The sequence below is a fragment of the Lissotriton helveticus genome, chromosome 12, assembly GCF_964261635.1.
Source record: "Lissotriton helveticus chromosome 12, aLisHel1.1, whole genome shotgun sequence".
NCBI classification, from domain to species: Eukaryota; Metazoa; Chordata; class Amphibia; order Caudata; family Salamandridae; genus Lissotriton; species Lissotriton helveticus.
Window position 1 is genome coordinate 581,693,638 of NC_136073.1, and position 25,647 is coordinate 581,719,284.

The 25,647-nt window shown below is 40.9% G+C and overlaps 1 protein-coding gene across 1 annotated transcript in view; it reads left to right on the forward strand.

The window, feature by feature from the left end:
• Window positions 1-25,647, forward strand: part of LOC144798657 (uromodulin-like) — a 141,327-nt gene that overhangs the window by 37,768 nt on the left and 77,912 nt on the right. The window contains exons 2-4 of the mRNA XM_078669641.1: window positions 3,063-3,150; window positions 8,089-8,331; window positions 23,104-23,309. Of these exons, the coding sequence (XP_078525767.1) occupies window positions 3,063-3,150; window positions 8,089-8,331; window positions 23,104-23,309 (537 nt within the window). The remainder of the gene's footprint in view (window positions 1-3,062; window positions 3,151-8,088; window positions 8,332-23,103; window positions 23,310-25,647) is intronic.

The window sequence follows — 25,647 nt, forward strand, 5'->3', positions numbered from 1 at the left end:
GAGACCCATCTCTACCAATGACCTCATACAGAAAAGAATGAGAGAGACTGAGGTAATATTATGGTCATTAAAACTGATGAATTGTTGGAAGCCTAGATGTACCAGCTGGAATTGATGGAACATGTAGTCTTAAGTTAAACCGATAATTTGCAGCTACATCTACCCACTGTGTGCCCTGGGACCACCGAACAAGGTCTGACCATTTCCTATGGTTGTATTCCAGGCTACACAATACATTTCTTGCAAAAAGTCAAATCTGTATCTGCACCTGCCGTACCAGAACATCTGCCATACAGCTGTACCTCAGCTTACCACCTCCTCTGTACTGTGCAACAAACTGATCACTGACTGCACTGTTCCCAGTAAAAGCTTGATAAGAAAGCCCATCAAACTCCTTGTGGCACGATTTTGGACTTTGATTGACTTTCTCCATGCTAGTGCTTCCCTATGGCTGCACTGGGAGGTCTCCAGCTAGGAGATGTTCTGTGCACACACATAGAGATGATTGCAGGAATGGAACTCCGCGTGTTGCCCTTTCCACATCAATGACCGGACCAAGCCCAGGACTACTGATAAAGCCTTGTTGCTGCAACCTGCTCTAAAAAGAGGCCCCTGCAGTTATTGCGTGGATAAAAGGAGGTCCCCATCCAGGATGATAAAAAGCAAGGTCTAGCTAAATGAAGATCCTTATGAACAGTGAACCATACAGGAGCCCAGTGAACACTGGAGCTGGGTGAAACTGAACTGAAGGACTTCGTGAACAGAAAACAGATCTGCCGAGAGCAATTACTGGTGCCTGGGGACCCTACATCTTGCCTGACCTACCCCATACCACTCATCTTTGCTGAACTTGTAACTGTCCTTTAGACCAGAAAGGGAAATGGGTGTTTTTCTCTTTCACCGTAGATTTAAGGGTAGTGTCCCTTTGCAGGAAGAGTCACCATCCTCCTCTAGCACTTCGAACACATTTTGTTGTTATTTCTGGGTGGAATTACTGTAGCTGCACTAGTTCCACCTGCCTATATTATTCCCTGTGAGGCCACTTGTACCAGTAACTGGGCTCCCCAGACTTGGTGCCAGCTTTAAGCCCAACTTTGAGCAGCCTGTCCTTAGCCTACATTTTTCATTTACTTCACTGGTATCCCCTGCTATTTCTGGCTGGTAAATTGCTGGGTTACTAAATTGGTGATATATTTATTATTTTTTTTTTAATGATTCTCTGCCACCTGGGCTCAAACTCACTGAGATGTCTATCCTCAATGCTAGGATTGCTGAAATACTAGGGAAAATTGCCTACCTGTCTTTCAAATACCTATTATAGAATCTGGTGATAAACGTGGCATCCTGGCTGAGCAAAAGCTGCCTGAAGCTCAACTTGGAGAATAGAGGTCCTCTTCCTCGGACCCTCCCCCTCCGCATGGGACAACACCTGGTGGTCCACCACCCTTGGCAGCCTACTTTACCCCCATTGACCACGCCCAAAACCTCTGCACGGTACTCCACTCCTCCCTCTCCATGACCCGACAAGTCAACACCGTCGCCTCCAGCTGCTTCAACACCTTACACATCCTCCGAAAGACCTTCAAATGGACCATCTCCTCCAAACCTAGGAAGTACGTTACCCATGTACTCATACCCAGCAGACTGGACTACGGAAATGCCCTCTATGCGGAGATCAACAAGTCTCTGCTCCACAAACTCCAGACCATACAGAACACCGCAGCCAGACTCGTCCTCTGCATCCTGCGACACAAACACATCACCCAACACATGTGCACCCTCCACTGGCTCCCTGTAGAGAAGAGTTACTTTCAAGATATTCGCCCACCCATACCATGCCTCCACAACACCAGACCCGAGCACCTCAACAAAAGTATCTCCTTCCACATACCAAATCAAATCCTCTGATCCGCCGACCTCGCTGAAACCCTGCGCATCCACAAAGCCTGAACAGGTGGAAGAGCCTTCCCCTACATCATGGCCAAGACCAGGAACGAGCTCCCGATTGACATCAGACGTGCCCCCTCCCTGAACATCTTAAGGAAAACACTCAAGACCTGGCTCTTCGACTGAACGGAGCTGCTACTCCCCACCCCAGCTCCTTGAGACCCTCACGGATGAGTAACGTGCTTACAATCCACCTGATTGATTGGTCTAACATCTTTACTCCATTGGTTGAGATACATCAACAGTCCAAAGTGAAAGACCCAAGAACTCCTGAGGTTACCAGAGGATGACCAATCCTTTCTCCTAAAGAGAATAGTGGCCATAAACCCACCCACATTCCATATAGATGGCTTGGATGACAGTTGCCTAAGAGTATAAGTCTCAAGCAGAGCTCGGAATACTGCTTTTAAAAAAGCAGTGTGGTCAAGGGCTTTATGAACCTAATAGTAAGCTCATGTCTTCATATGGTGCCTCTCATCACAGTCATGCAATTTGAAGTAAAGCTATGAATACTACCCAATGTAATGGTAATGTATTTACCAACCTCAAAAGGATGCAAGACTGAATTGATATTTATTAGATTCCGATTTGTGACCTGCAGTGAACTGCAGACCGCAGTGGCGAGTACTCGCTAGCTGGGCCATTTTTTATCTAAAGTAATTGGTACAGTTCTGCACAGCACACTGTACAGTTAATTTTACCACACTTGCACTGGAAACTAATTATTTGAAGCTCCTGATGATAAACTGAGCAGCCCAGAAGTGCGTGATGAATTGATCAAAGTGCAGAGTAGAACCCAGGTTTTGAGGTTGGAAGGGCCGTTATTTAGCCTCCAGATCACGTCACAAAATATATATACGAATAATACAAGTTGAACCTGTATGAAGCGAGTGTGCCTTTTGTGATCCCTAAGGGACCCCCCTCCCGAAAATGTTAGGTCTGCATAAGGTACGCAATGCAGTTAGAATTCTATAGTACCCTTCAGTCCATGGGCATAATCCTTACATGGGTGGCTGAGGATTCAGAATTAATTTGTCTGGTTAAGACCTTCTGAGATCTAGATGTGGATATTGACCAAGATCTTGCATATTTATATACATTTTTTTAAATCCTAGATGGCGGTGGGACGGAATTCGTTAAGTTCAGCTATGATTTGGGTGTTTCTGGTCTCTGCTGTTCTTGCTCAGGGCAAGCCACCTGGAGGTGAGTTTTTAATTTAAAAAAATGCGCTTGATCAAGTTAACCCAATGCTTTGAGTACTAGCCTGCGTTTACCGTATTGTTTTGTATTTTTTAAAACGCATTGCTGCCACTGGTATGATCAGAAGCATGGTGCCGTCTCTGTTCTGGTTGCTGCAAGCCTGGATACCATGCATGGTTGGAAGAATGTTAGTTTATAGCGTCACCTAGATATTAAGCGTGTGGTGTCACACATGAAGGTCCTAAACTGTTCCAGCCTTCACCTCAGCTTTGTTTGACCTCAGTGAGTCCATACAGCCTTCTTACCTCGGTTGATATGAGTATTATGGAGTTGGGCAGCCTTAAACCTCTTTCCCCGCCAAAATAACCCCAGGGTTTGAATGTGTGCTTTACAAATACACATTTCCTTACACATTTGTGTTCAGACTATTCACTCGATGTGGACAATCTATGATCTGTTCGTTATTGATATTTCATTGCTAACCTATTTACCATCGGCCACCTGACCTGTTGTCCCACGGCCGGTTGTTTTTAGGGATGCTCGAGAGCTAGAAAGGTCTTTGTGTTTAACACGAGTGCTCCAGGGTAGGAGCTTGTTCTTCATGCCTCAGACCCATGAGTCCCAACGTAATAAGACACAGCAAAAATATCAAAGTTAAAAAAAAAACCAGAAACAAACTGGGGCAAACTCACAAAATTGCCGGAGGGGCTCAGTTGTGCAGTTTTTACACCGTAAAAAGCATGGCAGCACAGTGAGGCTTGGTTATGGTCATTGGAGGATACCGCCCATGAGACTTTACACACTACTATCCTTCATCAGTCCAGGAAGCCCTCTTCTGCTGCACAACTAAGATTGCATCATATCTTTACCCACTTTGAGGTATGGATCCATACCCTGACCCATGGACCTCATTCCAGCACTGAAACTTTCACAACAGGGCCTCTTGGTCCTTTTTAGATAGTTTTAATAAATTGTTTAATTCGTTTTTGCCTAATGTTCTGGTTGCCATTATTTTTCCTACCCTGACGCTCTTCTGAAATAGTTTTTTTTTTTTTGTTTTTTTCTTTTCTTTCGGGCCTGGAAGCGTTTTACTATTTAAACTGATCAAGTTTGCACTCTGCCACAGATCAATGACAAGATAAAGACATTGAAGACAGAACTTGGTGTATTATAATGCAAATGAGTAAAGTCTAAGACGAAAGATAACATTCTACTTCTATATCGCAACAGGGCACCAAGTGTGTATTCAAAAACAGTAGAGGGTACATTGCTCGACAAGCATAACTAGTACAGAATGTCCCTCAAAAGACTTGCACGGGATTCGAGGAGAATTCTGCAACACAGAGTGCACCTCTTATTTCATGCTGCTTTGACAGGGATTATGAGATGTAATTCTAATGAGCACATCTTCAAGATGCACTTATTGGAATGCTCGTTGCAACGCTCATGCGTTCCCCAGGTGGCGCATCTTCAAGATGCGCCACCTGGGAAACAACATAACCAACATGCAACATGTAAAAGACAGGAATAACTTCACAAAGATCAATCGGCGACATCTAATCTTCAAAAAAACATTGAATACCGAATATAACCCCCAGATGCATCAAGCATACATTTTGCGATTCCTTATTTGCGAAAAATAAGGAATCGCAAATAAGGAATCGCAAAATGCAATGCATCAAGAAATTGCTAAAAAAATTGTGATTTCTTAAAATTCCTTAATTGCGACTCGCAAATTGCGAGTCGCAATTAAGAAATAACTCCCCATTCATTCCTATGGGCCTCTAGGCCCATAGGAATAAATGGGAAGACAATCTCAATTTGCGAATTGCAAATGGCGATTCGCAAATTGAGATTGCCATTACAAGGGTGCAGGGGTGTCCAAAGGACACCCTGTTGCACCCCTGAAATTGATCTGTGCACATATGTTGCGCGCACACATGCCCTTAGGGCATGTGTGCGCGCAACATGAAACTTTGGAAAATGCACTTTAGTGCATTTTTCAATGTTTTTGCAATTACCATGAAGTTGTAATTAATGGTAATTTGCGTGCCCTATTAGCGAATACGCTATTTTAAAAACTTTCATGCATTGCATTTAAGGAATCTCAATTTGAGGATTCCTTAAATGCAAATAATCGCAATTTAGCGATTTTCTAAAATTGCGATTTTTGCATTTGGGATGATGCATCCCAAATGCAAAAATACCGCTTGCAAAGGGGCAGATTCTGAGAATCTGCCCCTTTGGGAGCGGATTTTTGTTTGATGAATCTGGGCCATAGTGAGGTTCCCAAACTAAGCAATCGAACTGGATATCTAGAAGACGCCATCCAAATAAAAATCTTAAAAAGCAGTCTTCTAGACTCTTAAGAATCCCGCTTTTGTTAAGAACCATCTTTTCTTGGAGAAGCAGTCTGGTTTCCATCCAGGCTGAGGCTCAGAGACCGTACTGATGGCCATCTGAGATGATCTGAATGTAACAGTGGACACAAACGGAGCGCCAGCACTACTATTACTGAACCTATCTGCGACCTTTGACACTTGCACATCCTTATACAACACTACTGAGACTTGAAGAGTGGCATATGAGGAAACCTATTAAAATGGATCTCTTTTATCTCAAAGATGAACCAAGCTGGGTAACGTTGTCCCCATTTTTGAATGCCCCTCGCACCACATACTGCAAAGTCCCTCAAGGCTCAATTATTTCTCCACTATCGTTTAATCTTTACTTCAACCCGCATACTGGATAGAATTCGAGTTTTACATCTTGCATATTTCAAATATGTAGATTCCCTGCAATTCATCCTAAATTCTGGAACAACCTATGGAAATTAATACATCACATTCAAGCAATGCCCTCATGAAAATGGACTTGCCAGGGTCTAGAGTCCGTAGTTCTGCCACAAAAGGGACTGAATTCATATTGCGGAATCCTGTAGGTGCCTTTGTTTAAGGACATTGACTGAATGGGAAATCAAAGCCAGGATCCTAGCCCCTGGTCACCACAGGCTCCGGTGCCTATAGGTAGGGTGAACCGTAAAAGTAAGGGATGCTGTTCGTTATTAATAGATCTTGACTTGGCGAGTACCTCTGCACCACTGATGAATTAAGGATCAACCATCTTAATTACTACTCCTGAAAAACAAAGCTCACGATCTTCGGATATTGGACCAGCCATCAGCCCTCGATAATATGGCCCAAATAACAAGGTTCCTCCGACAAACTCTAGCAAAGTAACACCATGTAGAGTGATCATGGGGTCAAACCTATCCCTAACATCTGAGGTTAACCAAGTTCAAGGAGCACCTTATACTCAATGCAGATGTTAATATGCATCCTCCCTCACATGTGGTACCATTAAAAGTTACACGCCCTTCTCACCCTCCATTTCGATGCCTAGATATACAAACCAGCTGGATGTAAGTGCTCAAAGCTTTTGTCTGCGAAAATTGCAAATAATTCAAGACTTGCAACTCCACCCAAGTGAACACATGACAGCAGTGTTCCAAGCATTTCACTGGAGTCTGACAGCCAACTGCTATGGTTTCACAGCGCTATGCATCACCCAGAGACCCATCCAGAGGACAGGGCGTTGGTGCCTACAGATGAAACTTCAATGATATTCTCAGAATGGGACACTTCATCGAAGATTAACACCTCAGTTTACTTTACCGCTCTACAAGAAAAATCTGTTGGTGGAACATCATTCTTGGTGCAAGATGCCAATAATAGGAAGTCTTTTCCTGCAAGATCCCGACATCCACTATTATAAGTTAAAACCTGACATCCCAGGCTTCTACACACCAATGGATTGCTGTAATACAAGCCGTAAAGGCCGACTTACTTTCTCTGTCCTACTTAAACGGTCTACTCCCCTTCCTGTACCAACAAGGCTGAGCAGGTTCTCAACCTCCGTGTACAGCACAAGTTACAGGAGGACTGAAGACAAATAGAATAAGGAAAGGCTGACTGTAATCACCACAAATTTAAGCGGACCTGCAGAATAAATGTGTCTGCCAGAGAAGTAGAATCTATGATAAGGGTGTCTAGTTCTCACTTCTTAGGACCACACCACTAAGCATTCCACAAGATGAGTACTTCTCTGGTCATTCGCAAAAGACGCATACGCTTCCCACATTGGGTCACCACAAATTCAACCCTGCTAACCAAGGACTCTCCCCACTGTGTAGCATGTTTCCCAATACGCTTTGGTGCTCCACAATGGGGTATGAAGCTTTATATTAATAATACTTTAATATAATTCAGTTCTTCAGAAGTTGATCTTTAGACTTGCCTACCACGAAAGCGTACTGTTTTGTTACATTAAGTTTTGCTCCTTTACCAGATTGAGTTTAACCTAAGTTTGACGTGGGTCTCTGGATCTGGGTGGGTTGTGGTGACTACAATCACTTCTAAGCAGAGTTTAATTTCTATAAAGAGAAAAGGTGCCGGGGTCAAAGTTTCTCATAGAAACCCGCTGACTGTGCTTTTGAATGTGGGGTGCTCAGTACCAAAGCTGACTGGTCTAATTTTCCCCTCATAACTTTCCTCCACCACCCTACACATCTCTCCCTTTATTTCACTCCAGCTCGCTCTTTCACCCTTTGCCACAGGTTTCTTGTTGTTTCTCCTTTCTCCTTTTTCAGGTTCTTTCTTGCTCTGGGTAACAGTTTGATGATGATAAAAAATAAGTCCCGCTCTACAAAAATGATGCTCGGATTCTACCACCTGCAACCGTCAGCACAAATTAAGCAATACATTAAAGTAAACATTGTTCTTCAAAGAAAACCTTGCAGTGTGAAGGAAGTTTTCACTTGCGTGCCTCTGCTATATTTCTTCTGAATGCAGTAAAGTTTGTGCAAGATAAGATAAAACACTGATAAATAAGATTAGAAGCTCACTTGTAAATGTAATTTTATACACTGTTTCATCCCTGCAGGAATTACAACTGATCATGTCTTAGCCTTATTTGACAATGAAACACTGGCACATACCTTGGCACCCACCCCCGCTCGTACCACGGCACAGACCCCTGCTCCTACCACGACATGGACCACGGCACAGACTCCGGCACTCCCCACACCCCTGAGGTGCAGCACAAACTATCCTTGTCAACATGGAGGGACTTGCAAGCAGGGTAACTGCACTTGTAAAAATGGATTCATAGGCAGCTATTGTGAAGGTAAGGCTCTGGGAGCTGCATGGGAATCGTGATGGGTGGAAGGGTGCAGCATTGCTTAAGTGACTCTGGCTTAAGCACCAGGCATGTTTTCTGTAACACTGGTCTGAGCATGACCCATGGTGACCCTGGTGAATAATAACCAAAATTGCATTAATCTGGTGTAACAAGAATGTCTTGGGGAACCTGTTATTGGCTATTTCATGTGCATGGTCCAATTGACTAATCCAGAGCGGCCACTTTTGGGATTTGTATAAACCAGGTTTATTAACGGTGCTCTTTTGCAGAGTCTAGAGCAGTTTTATGATGGGAAGTGCCTGTGGGGTTCTACAATACTTCTACTGTAAACCAAAGAAACCTCCTGACCATGCTGGTTGGTTTTCGTGACTGTCATGGAGAAGTCTTGTCTCGCTTAATTCTTGTTCTCTATAAGTCTGACAATTTTTAGTACTACTCTTTAATAATTGTTCAAGCCAGGGTACACTTTCATTACAATCTTTTCAAAAGATTGTTTTATCAACTTTAAAAAATGTATTACACAAAACAATGAAGGGGAAAAAAACACACTCGGAGCTAATTTAGAAAGCAATTCTTCATGTGATCATTTAGATCCATGTTTAATAAGTGGGAGTGACTTCAGGAAAGTCAAATAGTTCATATGCAGAATTGATCAAACGAGCATTTCAAATCCCCTAATCTAGGACCATTTTTTTGTCTTGTTTTGTAAGCCTTTTATAGATTACATGCTTGCCTAATGCAGAGTGAGGAATGGTGTCATTTGAAATCTGGAAATTGAGCTCCTCCTTCTATTTTCGGGTGTTTGAGATTAGCAAGAGGAATTCTAAGACACTTCTTGTTCCATGAAACTTTAGAGTTTTTAAAGTCCATTTAAAAAAAAAAACATATACAGGGAAACTAAGAGTGCATTCGATAATAAATATGAAACATAAGGACCTATCATCTTTGAGTTGCATCTCTCCCCAACAACACAAAATAAGGAGATGATCAATGCTAATTAGAGATCTTAATTTCTCCTTTACCATAGTAAAATTCGTTTTGATAATGGTATGTATATTGCTGGTATACCAATGATTGCTCAGACAAAAGTAGTGTCTTTAAACATATACTCTGAGCAGATGGATTTAAGAGGAAACATTTGGGTTTGATCGGAGTTTTGTATCCACAAGTCTACAAATAAGACCATGCTACAGCTAAGTATGTTTGGCTAAATGAGTGAGGTTCACACGTATATTACAATATCACGAACAAACGCAGAATGGCAATTTCATCACTAAAATCAGCACTTTGCTATCAATATTTCAGATACTGTTAAAAGTGGTGCCAAGTACAAAACAAATAAGGGTGAAAGGGGACAACCGTGTCTAATGCCATATAGGTGAAAATAAGATGAGAATATAGCATTAGAAACAATACAAGCATTTGGGTTTATATTTAGAACACATATTTTTAATATAATTGGAGGCAAATAGTGTGTTTTTTTTTAAAATATATAAATAGGGCCGATCTTGTATAGTCTTTCAGCATCAAGTCAAATTGCAGCTGTTGGTGTGTTAACAGAAGATTTTTAAAAAGAATATTGATAAAATATCTGGCATTGACTGAGAAGTTATCCTTTAATGAATCCATATTGATTTGATATATTTATTTTATTCAATTATTTGTGAAGCGCACCGAATACCCGAGGGTGTCTTGGCGCTGAAATAGTAAGCAACGAAAGGGGTGGGAATGACCTATTGATTAAAAAGCCAAGTTTTTAAAAACGCTTCCTGAATTGAGACAGGGAGGGAGCTGATCTAAGATTGAGTGGATGGAGATTCCAGGCTGTCGCCTCTCTAACCACAAAGCTGTTGCCACGCCATTACATTTTTTAAATCTAATGGCATTTACTCTGAAGGGGATACAGGTTTTAAGCTTTAGTAGCTAATACTTGGCATACATTTTGCAGTCAATATTCATTAATGAAATGAACAACGGTCTTTGCAAGAACTGCGATCGTTAGTGTTTAATAATAATTGTAATACAGCTTCTGAAGTACTCTTAGCACAACCATCAATTAAAAATGAATTGATAGTTCTCATATTATATTGTTGTAACATAATGGCAACTTTCAGTTTATCAAAATATAAGCTCCAACTTCGTTTCTTAGGAAGTTTTGCAAAATTCTCTCATTTTGTGAGCGGTGATTATCTGCATACAGATTTTAGTAATAGAGTGGATACGTGGTCGATTGATCATTGTCAACCTCCTTAATTGCTGATTTGTATCAAATTGCTTTTTCTGGTTGTTAAAATACGATGCCACATTTTACCAGCTTTGTTTTAGCTCTCATATTATTTGGCTGCAACTGTGAAGGATATTACTACTGTTTAAAATAGTACATTTCTATTTTTGCGCCTTTCTAAAATTAGTTCATATATCAGAAGAACTAGGGATGTGATATGTTCATATGTATTCAAACTCATGTGAAGAATTATTAGTAACCCTTTTGCTATTGATAGACAATGTAACAAAAGTTCTTAAAATAACGTTGTGTCCAGGTTGTTTGATAAAGATGTAAGATTTTGGGCAAAAAATGATTTTGGGAAATTAACTCCACAGTAAAGGTAGCATTTGATATGAATATTACTTAAACGTTATTGACCGTTCACCTACCATGAACTGTTTCAGTACAATTCTGGTCAATATCCGTTTTTAAAAGAGCATGATCTGCTAGAAAATAGAACCAAGTTCCTATTTAATTAGGAGTGTTTATGGATTTACTCCTAAATCTGTTTTTGATTTTTTAGATCGGGAACCAAGTGTGGATGAATACATTGTCAGGTTACAAAATGTCCAAGAATTACATACGATCCAGGGTTGATCACATTTTAAAGCCTTTAAGTTTTGTATTCAGATTTTCTGTCCAGGAATGAGAATTATTGGATTGGTCACCTCCAGTAATCAGATTACCTTTATTTAAAAAGGCTATATTTCATTTAAGGTTGTTACAAAAGGCTGGGTTGCAGTGTAATGGTCAGTAAGTGTTTAGAATAGCTAATTTAACTTTATCAAAACGGAGCATCCAGTGAAATCCATCTACCTTCATTATGCTCCTGTGAGAAGATTTGAACATTTGTAGATTTAGCACACAAAATGACAACCTATTTGTGGTCAACAGGTGGGGAAAAACATCACCATCCATTGGTTTTTAATTTTTGGGATTCTACATTATTGCAATGAATTACTGCAAAAGTGCTAAGGAAGCATGCATTTTGGTTGAATGTCTTTTAATGAGATTGCTCAAGATCCTTACATTCCATGAAACAATTTTAAACTCAGAGTATTAGACCTGTTTTTGAGAACACTAACGTTTTAATGAAAATTAAGCAAGTTATGGAAACAGAATAGTAGCATTGCAGTAATTACACAATAATATCAGTACACTTACCAAATAGTAGGGGTCATGTAATTCACCTGAAAATAATTTATGAAGGTAAGAAAAAATAGTGTAGTGATTACTGACTTAGAATGTTAATGGATCAATTTAAGGGAAGGATCCCTGCATTGATAGAATACAGAAAATATCTCCGACATGGTGAGAGCATTAAGACCGCAAAATCACAAAAAAGATAAAAAATTAAACTTCGTATATTGCGCTACATATCCATCCGCTAGAAATGAGTAGTGTGAGTATCTATCCATTACCTGTACTCTGTAGTCCTTGAGTTTGGTGGGTTCTTCAAATGAGTTATCCTGAAGAAGCATGGGTGAGCAATACTGTTTCTAATACTCATTTGTTTTAAAGGAAGTCTTGTTTCCAGAATTTGTTTCTGTGATCAATTGTAGCTCTGGTAAAATCCTAAGAGATGTAGTTTACTTCCAGACCATATCATTTCTTTAAGTCAGCAGCCCAAAGAACTTGCATCAGTACAGTAATCTCTAAAAACAAGATTATGCATCTCTAACTTTCATGCTTATTGCTTCAGGTTCTTTTTTTTTTTTTTTTACCAAGATGAAAAAATAAAAGATTTCAAGGAGGTCAAGGTGTCACTGTCTTTGCCCCTTGGGTCATAATGATTTTTAAAACTTCAATGCAAAATGTCCTTAGGAGATGTAGAACATCAAAGAAAGAACAAACTGCTAGAGCAAGGCAAACATTTAAACAACATTCTGTAAATAAAAATACAATAATATGTGAAGGCCATGTCTAGAACATGCGGAATGTCCCCATACTTTTGATGTCTCCACCTGGCACTGGCCTTAAAACAGAAAAAATAGGGAGTCAGCGGACCATCCCGCTGTCTGAGTGGTAATGTATAGCACACTTTCACTGGGAACCCACTTGGTTCTCTTCTGATAAATTCATAAACAACAATAGTCCATTCACTGTTTAATCTTGTTTCAAGACTTTCATGTTTATTGATTTTGTTTCATCTTTTTAATTACTGCGAATCCTTTTATATCCATGACATTTCAAATAAACATTTCCCATGTACCCAATGCATTTCGGGTCTATGATGACCCTTCTTCCGGGGTCTCTGTCAGAAAAATCAAGAAAAATGCAATCAGCCTCATAGCCATCTCTCTATATAAACAACTAGTACATTGGTTAGCATTCTGTGTTTATATGCAATCAAACGAGTTGTATAACAATACATCCATAACCCAATTGGAAAACTAAAAAACTCAGAAATCCATATCCCAACTGAAAAAAGTCACCCCCTTCCATGTTTGTTTCCACCCGAAAATGACCTACATTTGAAAAAGTTGCTAGCGCAAATGAGCGGAAGTACTCTTTACGCGCTTACAAACAGTGCGTCCTGTCTAATGCAATTAAAATAAACTTAAGCAAAAGAACCCAAAGCTTCTCGAGCTAAACAAACGCCCTGCTTTCTACGCTCGCGCTTACTCACTAGGAAATGCAGACGTCCTCAGTTTCGATAATGTCGACCAATCCGCTGCTTCCTCACATTTGGAATGAGGCTATATGGTGCTCTAAGCACTGTGATTGGCTAAACATGCGATCACATGACCGCAACCACGGACTTGTCTTTAAGCCCTCATTTGTACTTAATAAAATTCAAATAAATGTGAGTAGCTGGTACACAATATATCGCGCTGGTACAGAGCGTAAATGCCATTAATGTTAGATGATAAACTAAAAAATTCGTGACATGTCTGAAAAAATTCGCATATCAAAAAACTGTTGCATATTAATCATAGTTATGTTTCCAACACTAAATTCATATTGCTATTAATCTGCAAGAATAAGAAAGCAATAAAACGACAAATAATAAACAGTTACACAAAAATCCTGTCGGCCATCTTGGATAGGGGAGTTTTCACACTTCATGTTATGCAAGGAAATATTGACAGCTCTCCCAAAATCAGTTTATAAAAAGCAGGATAATTCTATCCTGTCATTCAGTCCATTAGGTTGTAGACTTCCCATCTTCTTTATCCAGAAATATTCCGATCTAAGTCTGTTTGTGTGAGTCTCTCTCTGGATGATATTTTATGACTTCCAGTATGGTGAAACGTAATTGTGCAACATTATGTCCTGCTTCCAGCCAGTGTGCACTCACTGTAGATTTCAAATTTTTCAACCGAATGTTGCTCTTATGTTCTGTTATTCTGATTTTTATTTTTCGCTCAGTTTGACCTATGTATAATTTTCCACATGGGCACTTGATGCCATAAATTACGTTTTTAGTATCACAGGTTCCTGAATGTAACAAAGTCACCTTTTTGCCAGTCATTGGATGTGTGAACATCTGCCCCACCATCACGTTGTTACAATGGACGCAATTTTCGCATCTCTGCATACCCTTGTAATTAGTTACATCCGGTTTAATTTTCTTTTTCAAAAGTTCTTTCAAATTTTTTGACCTGTTGTATGCGAACGTAATCCGATCAGCGACCAATGGTTCTAGATCAGGTTCTTGTGCAATGAGTGCCCAATGTTTCCTCATAATGTTGGCTATCTTCACTGATTGAATCGAATGTTTCAGAACACATACTGTCATTTTGGTTACATTTCTTTCTTTAGTCACAAGTAAAGACTCTCTCTTCATGTTCAAGACTTTAGTTTTGGATTCTTCCAGTAATGGTTCCGGGTACCCTCTTTGTAGGTACTTTTGGATCTGTTTGTCAATGGTGGAGAGTAAATCTTGTGGATCAGAGGTGATTCTTTTTTGACGGATAAATTGGGACACTGGAAGATGTTTCTTTAAGGAGTGATGGTGAAAACTCTGATAGTGTAAGCCACTGTTTCTATCCGTTGGTTTGGTGTACACACTGGTTCTTATACTGTTCTGTTCAAGATGAATTTTCACATCTAAGAAAGCCAATTCTTTCTGGTCCATTTGGTAGGTAAATTTAATGCGATCATGAACTGCATTGAGTCTTTGAATGTTATTGATTAATTCTTCCTGTTTACCCTTCCAGATGAGGAAGATGTCATCAATGTATCTTTTGAAGACCATTAGCCCAGTTGTCCAATTCACGTTGTGAATTATATTGTCATGCTCAAATTTTGCCATGAAGGTGTTTGCGTAGGACGGTGCCCCCGCAAACCCCATGGAGGTCCCACTACACTGTTCATAAAAATTGTCTTCCCAGTTAAAGTAACTGTGTAATAGAGCAAACTGCAATAGTTCCAGCATAAATGTTTTTTCTCCACCACTTATTTCATTGTTCAGTAAACACCATTCCATCGCTTCAATTCCCTCACTGTGTGGGATTGAGGTGTACAAAGCGGTCACGTCAATAGAGCATAACCATATTTCTTCGTCAGTAGGGATATTAACTGTGGATAACATGTTAAGAAATGCAGTGGTGTCCTTTATGTGTGTGCTCCATTTCTGAACCAAAGGTTGTAGGAACCAATCTAGGTATTGACCCAGTGGTTCCGATAATGATCCACATGCTGGGACAATTGGTCTAAAAGGTGGTCTCTTGGGGTCCTTGTGTATCTTAGGGAGCATGTAAAATTGAGGTCTCCTGGGATGTTTGGGGTTTAAAAATTGATATGTCTTCAAGGTGATCCATTTCATCTCTAAAGCTTTATCCAGAATTGTTTTGAGTGTCATTCCAAAGCTTTCTGTTGGATCTTGGTCCAACTTATGGTATATGTTTTCATCCTGTAGATGAACCAGTACACTCTCTTTGTAATAGGTAGTATTCATCACTACTATTGCGCCCCCTTTATCTGCCTTTATTATGGTGATGTCGTTGGCCTCTCTCAAAGTTTGTAAAACTTGCCATTCTTTTCTGGAAAAATTATTAGTGGTACCACTAGAGTATTTGATTTTCTGAATTTCAGATGTTATAATTCGTTCATATGCATCAATGGTTTTATGTGAAGTAGGAGCACAAAATGTGCTTTTAGGTCTGAATTCTTTCAGATCCATCTCTGGTCTTTCACTCGGTGGTAAGTTGTTGAAGTGCTTTAATCTCAAATTCCTTAGAAACGAAAGGAGTAACTAAGAAGAAATAATAAAATTACCAGAGTGCTGGATGGACTCAATAAAGTTTTAGTCAAAATTCACTGGCCTTAAAACAGCAGATAGTGGGACTTCATGCTGGCAGTGATGGGGTTTTCCGAATGCCTTAATTGAACATGAGACCTCCTTTAGCCTGCCTACTCGTGGTGGTCAGCAGGCTCAAAATCACCATCTTTCATGCATGGGGATGTCCGTCCTTTTAGGTTCGTCCTCGCAATGCATATTTTTCCTTTCTGATTGACCAGGTGAGGCAGAATAGACATAGGAAAGTAAAACAAGCAATTACGCCCACACTCTGAGAGAACACCTTGTGCATCATGATCATTGACCGTTTTTTTTTTTCTTCACAAAAATACTTCTGCTTTGGGAGTTTGTGGAAAAAAATGAATGCAGAATAGGCAAAGAGAATGACGTCTACATTTATCTCCAGCAAAATTACAACTGCAGCAATAAAACTCATTGAGTAGGCAGGCTGATGGCAGTTCTCCGTCTTTCTTTTGGAGGTGTAATCGGAAGGAGATTCCCAGTGCCCAGTCGTTTCTGAGCACCAGTAAAATCCCCCTGGAGATGGCACAGTGTTTAATTCTGGACCGCCTCATTAACCCCTTCCACGCTCATGACGAGCTGAGCTCGTCACGAGTTACGCCTGTCGTACACTCATGACGAGCTGAGCTCGTCATGTAACGCGTTTTTTTTAAAGACCCAGCGCACAGCGGGAAAACCGCTAGCGCGCAAGGGGTTAAAATGCCAGTGACACTACTATTAATGGGATAGACTGTGGCTGGGACTGGAAAGCATTCCCTGGCCCCTCCCAGTCCATCCATTGATCGAGCTGGTTTGAAGGGCTTTGAGGGAGGCGAAGGGCAGGTATGAGTGCCCCCAGTTCCGACCTAGCCATGCTCACCAGTTTAAGGCTCTTTCTGTTCATTGAAGAGATGTGGGAAAAGGGGCAAGAGGATCACGGGCATGGGCCTCAGAAAGTAGCTAGACACGGTTTTGATTTTTTTTCTTATGCTAAGGAAAATTTCAGACTCTGTCTGCCTCATTATTTCGTGTATACATGTGAGTGTGTGTGTGTATATACATGTTCAATATAATATCGATTTACTTTAAAACATTTAATAAACTATTAATTTTATTTTATGATTTCAAAAAGATATACAAATTTAACAAATATACATACATGCATATACCAATAACATAAAATCTATTTAAAAATTATATTATAAATTAAATCAAACTATTTAAAAATCATTCAACTTATATTTCTAACTCCAGTTAGGGCAACAGTAGGTAAAGTGTTGGATAGCAGAGGGGTAAAAATTACTATCCCCACTCCAGTCAGTTAAAAATTAAAAACAAACAAAATATCAACAACAACAAATAGTTAAAAATCAAAATAAATAAAATATATTTAAATGTTAAAAAATAAAATCGAAATATATTTAAAAAAACATTGTTAAATGCACATCACAAATACCTACTAACATAATATTAAAATTAAAAAAAAGTGTTAAACAAAATTTGTTTTTAATAATTTCTATTTACTTCCTACCCTATAACCCCACACAATTCACAACCCACATCTTAATGAAAAAAATACTCTATAATTAACATTTATCTATTAAATATTAATTAAACAAATTAAAATAAATACATACAAATTAACTTCCACCCTTTACCCCTATAATACCCACGCCTAAAATTAGAGTAAAAAAATTAAACATTTAAAATGCATCTTCAATTAAAAGACTAATAGTATTTAACAACTAATTATAAAGTAAGTAAAATTAATTTGCTTTCCACCCTTTACCCCTATAAAACCAAAACCCACACACAAAAATTAAACAGTTACTCTATTTATGTATCCATTAAACCTAAATTACTTCCCACCCTTTACCCCAATAAACCCCACAACCCCCACCTAAAATTACACAATTTCCATGAATTACCAATTAATAATTAACAACCAATTCATTAATTAAAAATAAATCCCTTCCCACCTTATAAATTCCACAACCCACACAAACTTTACAAAAAAATAAAAACACAATTAATACTATAAAATCTAAATTAAACAAATATTAATAAATAGACATAATCATTAATTTATTATAATTAAATTACTTCCCACCCTATAAACCCACAACCCGCAAAGGAACTAAAAAAGGCAAAATGTAACTAAAATAAAATTGATGCCTAATAAAAATGTAAACCATTAAAAAAACAATACTTAGAAAAAATACATCACATACATTTAAAATGTATACTAAAATACAGAACACTAATTAAAATGTATATTTTAAACAACTATTTTTGCAAATGATATTATTGACTTCTAAAAAATGTTTACACAATATTTCTTACCTTAAAGTCAATATTCTTGCTGTAGATATTTCTGTCACAATATTTCCAACTCAATATTTGTGTAGGTAGACATTTCCGACTCTATTTTGTCTAAATACCCTACTTATGACCTCACATATTACATCATGACACAGACAGTGACATCTGACATCATCCACGGAACCATTCACACACAACCACTCACACCCCCATACAACCTCTCATACACCCACTAACACATCCACTCACATACCCATACTAGTACTTCTACAACCACTCACTTACCTATAGAGCCACTCGTACACTGATCATACAACCAGTCACTCACCCATGCAGCCACTTGAACAGCCACACACTCGCCCATGCAGCTACTTGCACCCAGTTATTAACCTATACAACCACTCCCAGCCTCTCAACTGAGCTGCTCACTCACCCATACAACCACTCATCCACACATACCCATTCGCACATCCATACAATCACTCACACATCCACTTCCCCATACAGCCAATCCCACTCATCCGCTTTTCCATACAGCCACTCACACACCACCTCACTTAACCACCTCACTTAACCACTCACTCAAGCAGCCACTCACTCAAGCAGCCACTCACTCAAGCAGCCACTCACTCAAGCAGCCACTCACTCAAGCAGCCACTCACTCAAGCAGCCACTCACCCATACAGCCACTTACACACCCAATCACTCACACAGCCATTCGGACACCCACTCACCCATAGTCCGACACAACCACTCTCCCACCCATACAACCACTCACACATCCAGTCCCCAACAGTCAGACACACCCACTCCCCAATATAGCCATTCACACAAACAAGTCACCCACGCAGCTACTCACAATCACTTGTACACCTAGACAGCCACTCACACACCTGTACAGTCACTCTGACACGCACCCACTCTCACACATACATAATCAGCCAGCGACTCACATTAGTAGTTTAAAAAAAGAATCCCTCATTAGTAGTACACAAAGTATAATGTAACTTTTGTGCTACATAGTGTATAAGTTTAGCACACACAAACTTTTAGAAAACACTCACTATCACTGGATGATGTCATGAGTGATGGACTATGTGAGGTCATAAGCAATGCGTTGTGGGGGCGTAAGTTATATTTAGCTCCAGTAACTGTGACTGCTGAATTTCACTGGTTTTGTTCGAGCTGCACTCCTGATGATTCCGCGACTGGTGCAGAGCTTTGTGTTCAGTAAACCAAGATCCGAAATGGTCCTATTGCACAAGAGTGTGGAACAGCTGGCTCACTCTACCCATTTATGCCAACTGTCCCCATATATAATCAGTCACATATGCTGGTATATATCTACTTCTTTACAGTCTCCCTCCCAGGATGTCCCTTACTCTGGTTGTCCGTGAGCAATGCAGTGTCCTCCCCCCCCCCCCCCCCCCTCACCCCCCCATCGCAGTCTGTTCGTTCCCAATACTGTACCCTAGTTATGTCAATCTCCCTTCTTATTTTGTACTTCTGCAGAGGAGAGGGCAGTCCCTACAGGAGAATGTCCATGTTGCCTGATTTCAGTGGTACTGGAACAATCTTCAGAGTAGGGGTGCTGCCATCAATGTTACATCACTGAAAGCACAGGGATTGTGAGAAATCCAAGCGCTGCACAAAGAGCAAATGTCGCGCATGAGACACGCCCATCCGGCAAGAGTGTGGTAAGAATGTGTATGTAGCAGGTGGTGCATTTTAAAGCACATTATCACACATATATTACTAAAGCAGTGCAGTAGGGGACTGTAATTTACAGACCGTTCTTTCTCAATTATAATGGTTACTAATTTTGCACAGACATGTAGTTTAACTCCTAAAACTATATAGCACACACACGATAATGTGGAAATTGTGGTTTAGCGAATGTCATTTGCGCAGCACCAAGAAAAGTGTTTTTGATTTGTTTTAATCCTGTTCAAATTTTGTCCATCTCACTTCAAAGTTGCAAAAGAGCGTTTCATTTGTGTTTTCCTAACTTCTGATTTAGTTTGAAATATCTGTACAATTAATTTATAGGTATTTACATTTTATGTAAGAGAAATTGACATCCTACAGCCATTTCATTCACACCACAAGATCGTCCCTTAGTTCAATTTATAAAATCCTCTCAATTTGCAGGTCGAGGGAAAAAAAGTAAATACCAACAGAATAAGCAGCAATTTGTCAGAGCCATGGTCTGACATTTGACCTCTGTCTTTAAATACACACCAAATTGTGACAATGTACCTAAAAAGCATCTCTATTGCTCATTCACCTTTGGAACTACAGCATGGTTGTTTTGGGGATGCTGCGGCACCCCCTGCACCCTACTTCCAGCTCCTATGTTCGATTAGGACAATGCAGGTAGCATGACTTCAGTGGCGACTGCTAACACACAAAACTGGTGGGGCGAATGTTTGACCCATTGACTGGCACTGTTGAAGACCAATAGTGCCCTTAGGTTCAACGCCAAAGTGCTCAGTTGTGGTCTGTTTTAAACAGCGTTTATAATTGGCGACCATTGGGAGCTGTGCAGTTGAGTCTGAAGGCCCTGCAGGTTTCTCACAGTGCCGGTCAGGGAGTTAAACTAAGTTTAAATAAAAATGTTTAGTTGACCACTGGCTCTGTGCTCCTCTCCTTCTCGGTAGTCCAGGGCTCCTGCACCGGCTCCCAGAGCCTCCACCAACTCCCTTCTACCAACACACTACTCATGTGCTGCTCAGGCAGCATGAAAAGCACTAGGATAGGCTGGGGCGGGCTGGCTCGACACTCCCTCGGGCACTAGGGGCCTGTGCCTGCTACCCACCCATCTGCCTAAGAAAGCTCGGGTTGGAGAGGTTTATAGTGCACATGTCACTTTGGCGTCACAAGAAACTGGTCCTAGGATGCTTGTTTCCAGTCCAGGGAGGACCTGGCCTGGCATTTTGGGCTAGATTGTTCCCATACGATTCAAGGTCAAGACTGATTTGCTTATTGCGGAGTTCAAATTGGAATGGCATGGGGGCAAAATAACAATGGATTTAGTCCCAGATCTCTGTACTGGGGTGAAGGTATGACATGTTCTGTATTCTGTCCATCAATTGTTCTTTTTGCATCTGTCACCAGATAGCTGTCCAAAGTGAAATGCACACTTTAAACTGAAGTGGACTGCACACCGCTCCTCCGTGCTGCCAATCCATAGCATTGGTTCAACCCTCCGCCTCTGCTGCAGGCATGAAAATAAAATTGTTATAAATTTGTTTTATTGCCATTTTATTTTTCATGTTTTCAGCACTTACAGTGGAGGGGCAATGTTCCTCCGCCCTACTGGAGAAACCGCTGCTGCATGGCTAACAGTTCATGATTAGTCGTGATTGGAAGAGTGGAGAGATGGTGTGCGCTTGATAATGAGTACCCCGCTCTTTTTTGCTGATCATGGTCTCCCTGATCTCACAGATCGGCCAACACTCTGTCATCAATCTGCTCCTGAGTACTGTCCCAGCGTTTGGCAGGTGATGGCTGTTCGATTAATCTCGCTAGCTCCAGGTAAACCTGTTCATGTCCGGCATGGACAGCATTCTGTTTGTGGTTGAATTGCATAGCCTTAATGGCCAGTCAGAGCAGGTTTGACTTTACAGTCTTTCTTTCATTAGTGATATCGCTTTGTGTCTCCCTTCCTAGTGCTGCTTGCCTCAAGCTAAGGAATAGTGCTGCATTAAAACCTTTATTCCAGGGTTGTGTTGGTTTACAGTGTGATTTAATAGCATTCTAGGGGGCCATTAGGATGTCTGGCGGATCGCCACCACCATGCGGGCGATGGCGATCCACCAGACATCAATACCCGCCCGCCACCCATTTCCCTCCCGCCTTATTACTATGGCGGGGGACCGCGGCGGACCGAAACACCGTCCGCCGCTTTTCGGCCCCGGTCGCCTTGCGGCAGAGGCGGAAAAGGTATAATATGGTGGCGGTGTTTTTTAGACACCCCCAGCCATATTACAATGGGCAGAAACAGATGCCTTTCCGTGGCGGCTTCGTGCACATGGGGGGGGGGGGTTACCTGTGGTACCCCCAGCATTTGCATACACAATGCGGCAGGCACCGCGCGGTGCCTGCCGCTTTGTGTATGCAAATGCATACATGCATTTTTACCATTGTGGCGGGCGGTGCTGAGAGCACCACCCGCCACAATATTAAAAATGCAGGATGCGCCCGCCACTGTGGCGGGCGCATCCTAATACCCCCCCCCCCCCCCACGGGACCCCCGCCCTTATGGTGGGCGGTCCCGAATTCCGATAGGATGGCGGCCTGAGTAAGTCTGCCCGTCATCCTAATGACCCCCTTAGTGAGGGTTATAATGAAATCTAGTGGTGGAAACTGAGTTCTCTCATCCAGGTCCAAGAAATGCCAGGTAGGTAGACCAAGCAGCTCCTGTGTGACACAGTGGACAGCTTACCTTCTAGAATGAACGTTAAACAGGCACCTTGCATTAATCCTAGCTAAAGTCTACAGGTTCAGTTGGCCATTATGGATAAGAGACTTCTCTATTAGTGGTTCTGCCAAACCTGTTATGGTCTTCAATAACTAGTCGCTGGCATGTAAGGGAAGACTTGCTTAAGAGTAAATGTTGGCAACTAATAAGTTAGTTGGAAGAGTCTTCAGATGAGGCCAATACGGAATTAAGTTCTTCCAGTAAAGTTGTTTGATTGCTCAATCTAAAGCCTAGACAATTGGTTGAATGTGTCAATGAGGGCCTTGGGAGCAGAGTTGGTCCATGCTCCAACCTGGTGGGGGCTTGCTGAAAGGGAGCATCTGGCAATTTGGCGTGGATTGTTCATAAAGTGCACCATAATGACTTTTGTGTCAAGGTGGTTGTAATCTCTTGCGTTTAAATAAGGTTGTCTAACTTTCTTTTTTCTCTCTCTCTCTTCAGATATAAGAGTTCAGCTTAGCTGTGATGAAAATCAGATGACTGTTTCTGTGAGGAAGGATGTTTTTGATTTTTACGGCACACCTACAAGTGTACTCCATTTAAACCGTGCCAATTGTAAGCTCCAAGAGGTTACTCTAGGAGGACATATCTATATGTCTGCCAAGCTGACCCATGTGAACCGCACAGACTGTGGGACCCAGATTCAGGTGAGGCAAAGGTCTGAATTTAACATTCCAAATGGAAGATGTGGAGAAGCGTCGACTGGTTTGCTCATGTGAAATCTCCCATGGGTTCTTTATATTTTCTATAGTTTGTTAAACATTAAGTCTTCTATAGCTGCGTACTACCAGGTACTATACAACCCATCTGTTCCTAAATGGTGAAAGGACATTTTCTGTTTCCCAAAGAAGCAAAAAACGCATTGAACGGTCAAACATTTTAGTAAAATCTAACTGGCTGTTGTCACATATTCAACAATCCTATGTAGAGGATCACTTAATCTTAGAACAGTTTCCCTTGAATTTCCAAGGGCATTTAAACATATTCTAGTCCCGATTTCTAAAAGCTAACTTCTCAAAAATACAGTAATTGAGAAATGTATTAAGTCTTTTATACGGCAGGAGAATGAATGGATACAATTAGGAAATGGGTAAACATTGATGTAAGATATTACAATAATAAAATATTTAAGAGCAAAAATCCCTATACCTCTAAAAGTGGCACCGCATTGCACGCCAACCTGAAACCTCCATTCAGCATCCACTCACTTGATCAGCTTACCTTCTTACAAAAGGATGAAACGTGGTGAATAACGGGAGTGTAGAAACCCTAAGCTCGCATCTGAACCAACTCCTAAGTCGTTCATGAAACCTTTGTAAACAACTGGTTAGGATTGCCTTCATGAGACCTGTACCCTCTTTCCCTTACTTAAACACTTCTGCTTTACCCTTCTCAGCACACTGAAGGAACACAACCGTGATGGGTATCCCTTTACTGAACTGCCAAAGAAATGGAAGAAATTGTGCCTCAATATTAGTAGTGTAACTTTTCTTGTTTGGATGGACTAAATTTGTCCATGTACATCCCTCTTCAAAGTCCCTATTTTGTGTTACTTTTGTTGTATACTTGGGTGAATGAAGGTAGAACTTGAAATTAAATTGTATTTTCTTTTTCAAGTAAAGTAAATCGAGGGGGGTGGCATTCACAATCTCAAAAGCGATTCAGATTGCAACTCTTCAATCTCTTGGTGCGTCTTGGATACGAGAAGCCTGTAAATTCACAGGTACAAGATACAAAGACAGCTGCCCAATCAAAGACCTCATCCGATGCCTCCTGTGCTAGTTGTGAGAAAGGTACATGACAGGTGGGTGAAATTGTAATTTGCAGGACCAGTAGCAACCTTGAGCGGTATATCAGTCCTTTGATCACCCCCAGGATTTCTAGATGGGGAAATTTGGGCAAGCTATCAATGACCTTAATTTTCAGAAATATTTTAGTTGCCAGGTGCGGCCATTTTGACGGCAGTGTGGGATGAGGCAATATTCCATGAATGGCCTTTGCCTTGCAAAACTACACCTCGCTATACACTGATTCACCTACATAACTTCCTCCCCACCCCTAAGTTTTTTCCACCCATATCCTTTCTTTGCAAATATTTAAAAAACCCTACTCTGTCATTAACTGTTGAACATTAACCCTGCAACCTCTTCTCTAAACATCTACCCAACTATTTCCTATCTTAACCTTAATACCTGCTCCTGGAGTAACTTGTTCCCAACCATGAAGTTAAACCGTAAACATGTAAAAACTAGCTACCAGACGACACTCCTTATGACTTTTCTGATTCCCCCAATCTAGGAAGGTCTAGGATACCTTTGTATATCCAATATCTTGCCTAGAACCTCCTTTATCTGGATCAAGTAGAGCATCCCGAAGCGAGAAGTGCAATCTGTCCCCCTGAAAAAATATACTACAGTATACATTAATTCAGGATGCTCCACTCTGCCAAAACCTTCATCCCTACAAAAAACTCATGTCTCTATTAGTCTTTCTCCTTGCTTTATTATTAGCGGCGGGTGTTTTGGCCCTCCTCCATTGTCTTCTAGGGATACATTCTGTCCAAATGATGAAGCATCCAGACTATTGCTGCCTGATCTCCAACAAGTCCCTTTTCTCCTTCTTCAGTAAAGCCAATACTTTGCATACCACTAGATCATTCTCCCCTAAATGTAGAATTAAAACATCAGGGCAAATGTGTTGGTGCATTAAATTCAAGCAAGGCATGAGTTTGTGCCATCTCATACCACCTTTTCTGTGCCAACGTATGTTAAACAATGAAGAGTCCAACCCAGGTGGGCCGCACCAGATCGCAGGAAATCAGAGCGGCCACGTGCGCACCCTAGTAGCACAGGCAGGCAGTGGGGAGTGCTGCTTTCGGGAGGATAGTGACCCCAAGCCGCAAAGTGGGGTAAGATGGGGGCCGGGGCCAACGAGTGACCCAGCAGAATAAACTGGAGAAATACGCCTACTCTAAACTGGACAAAG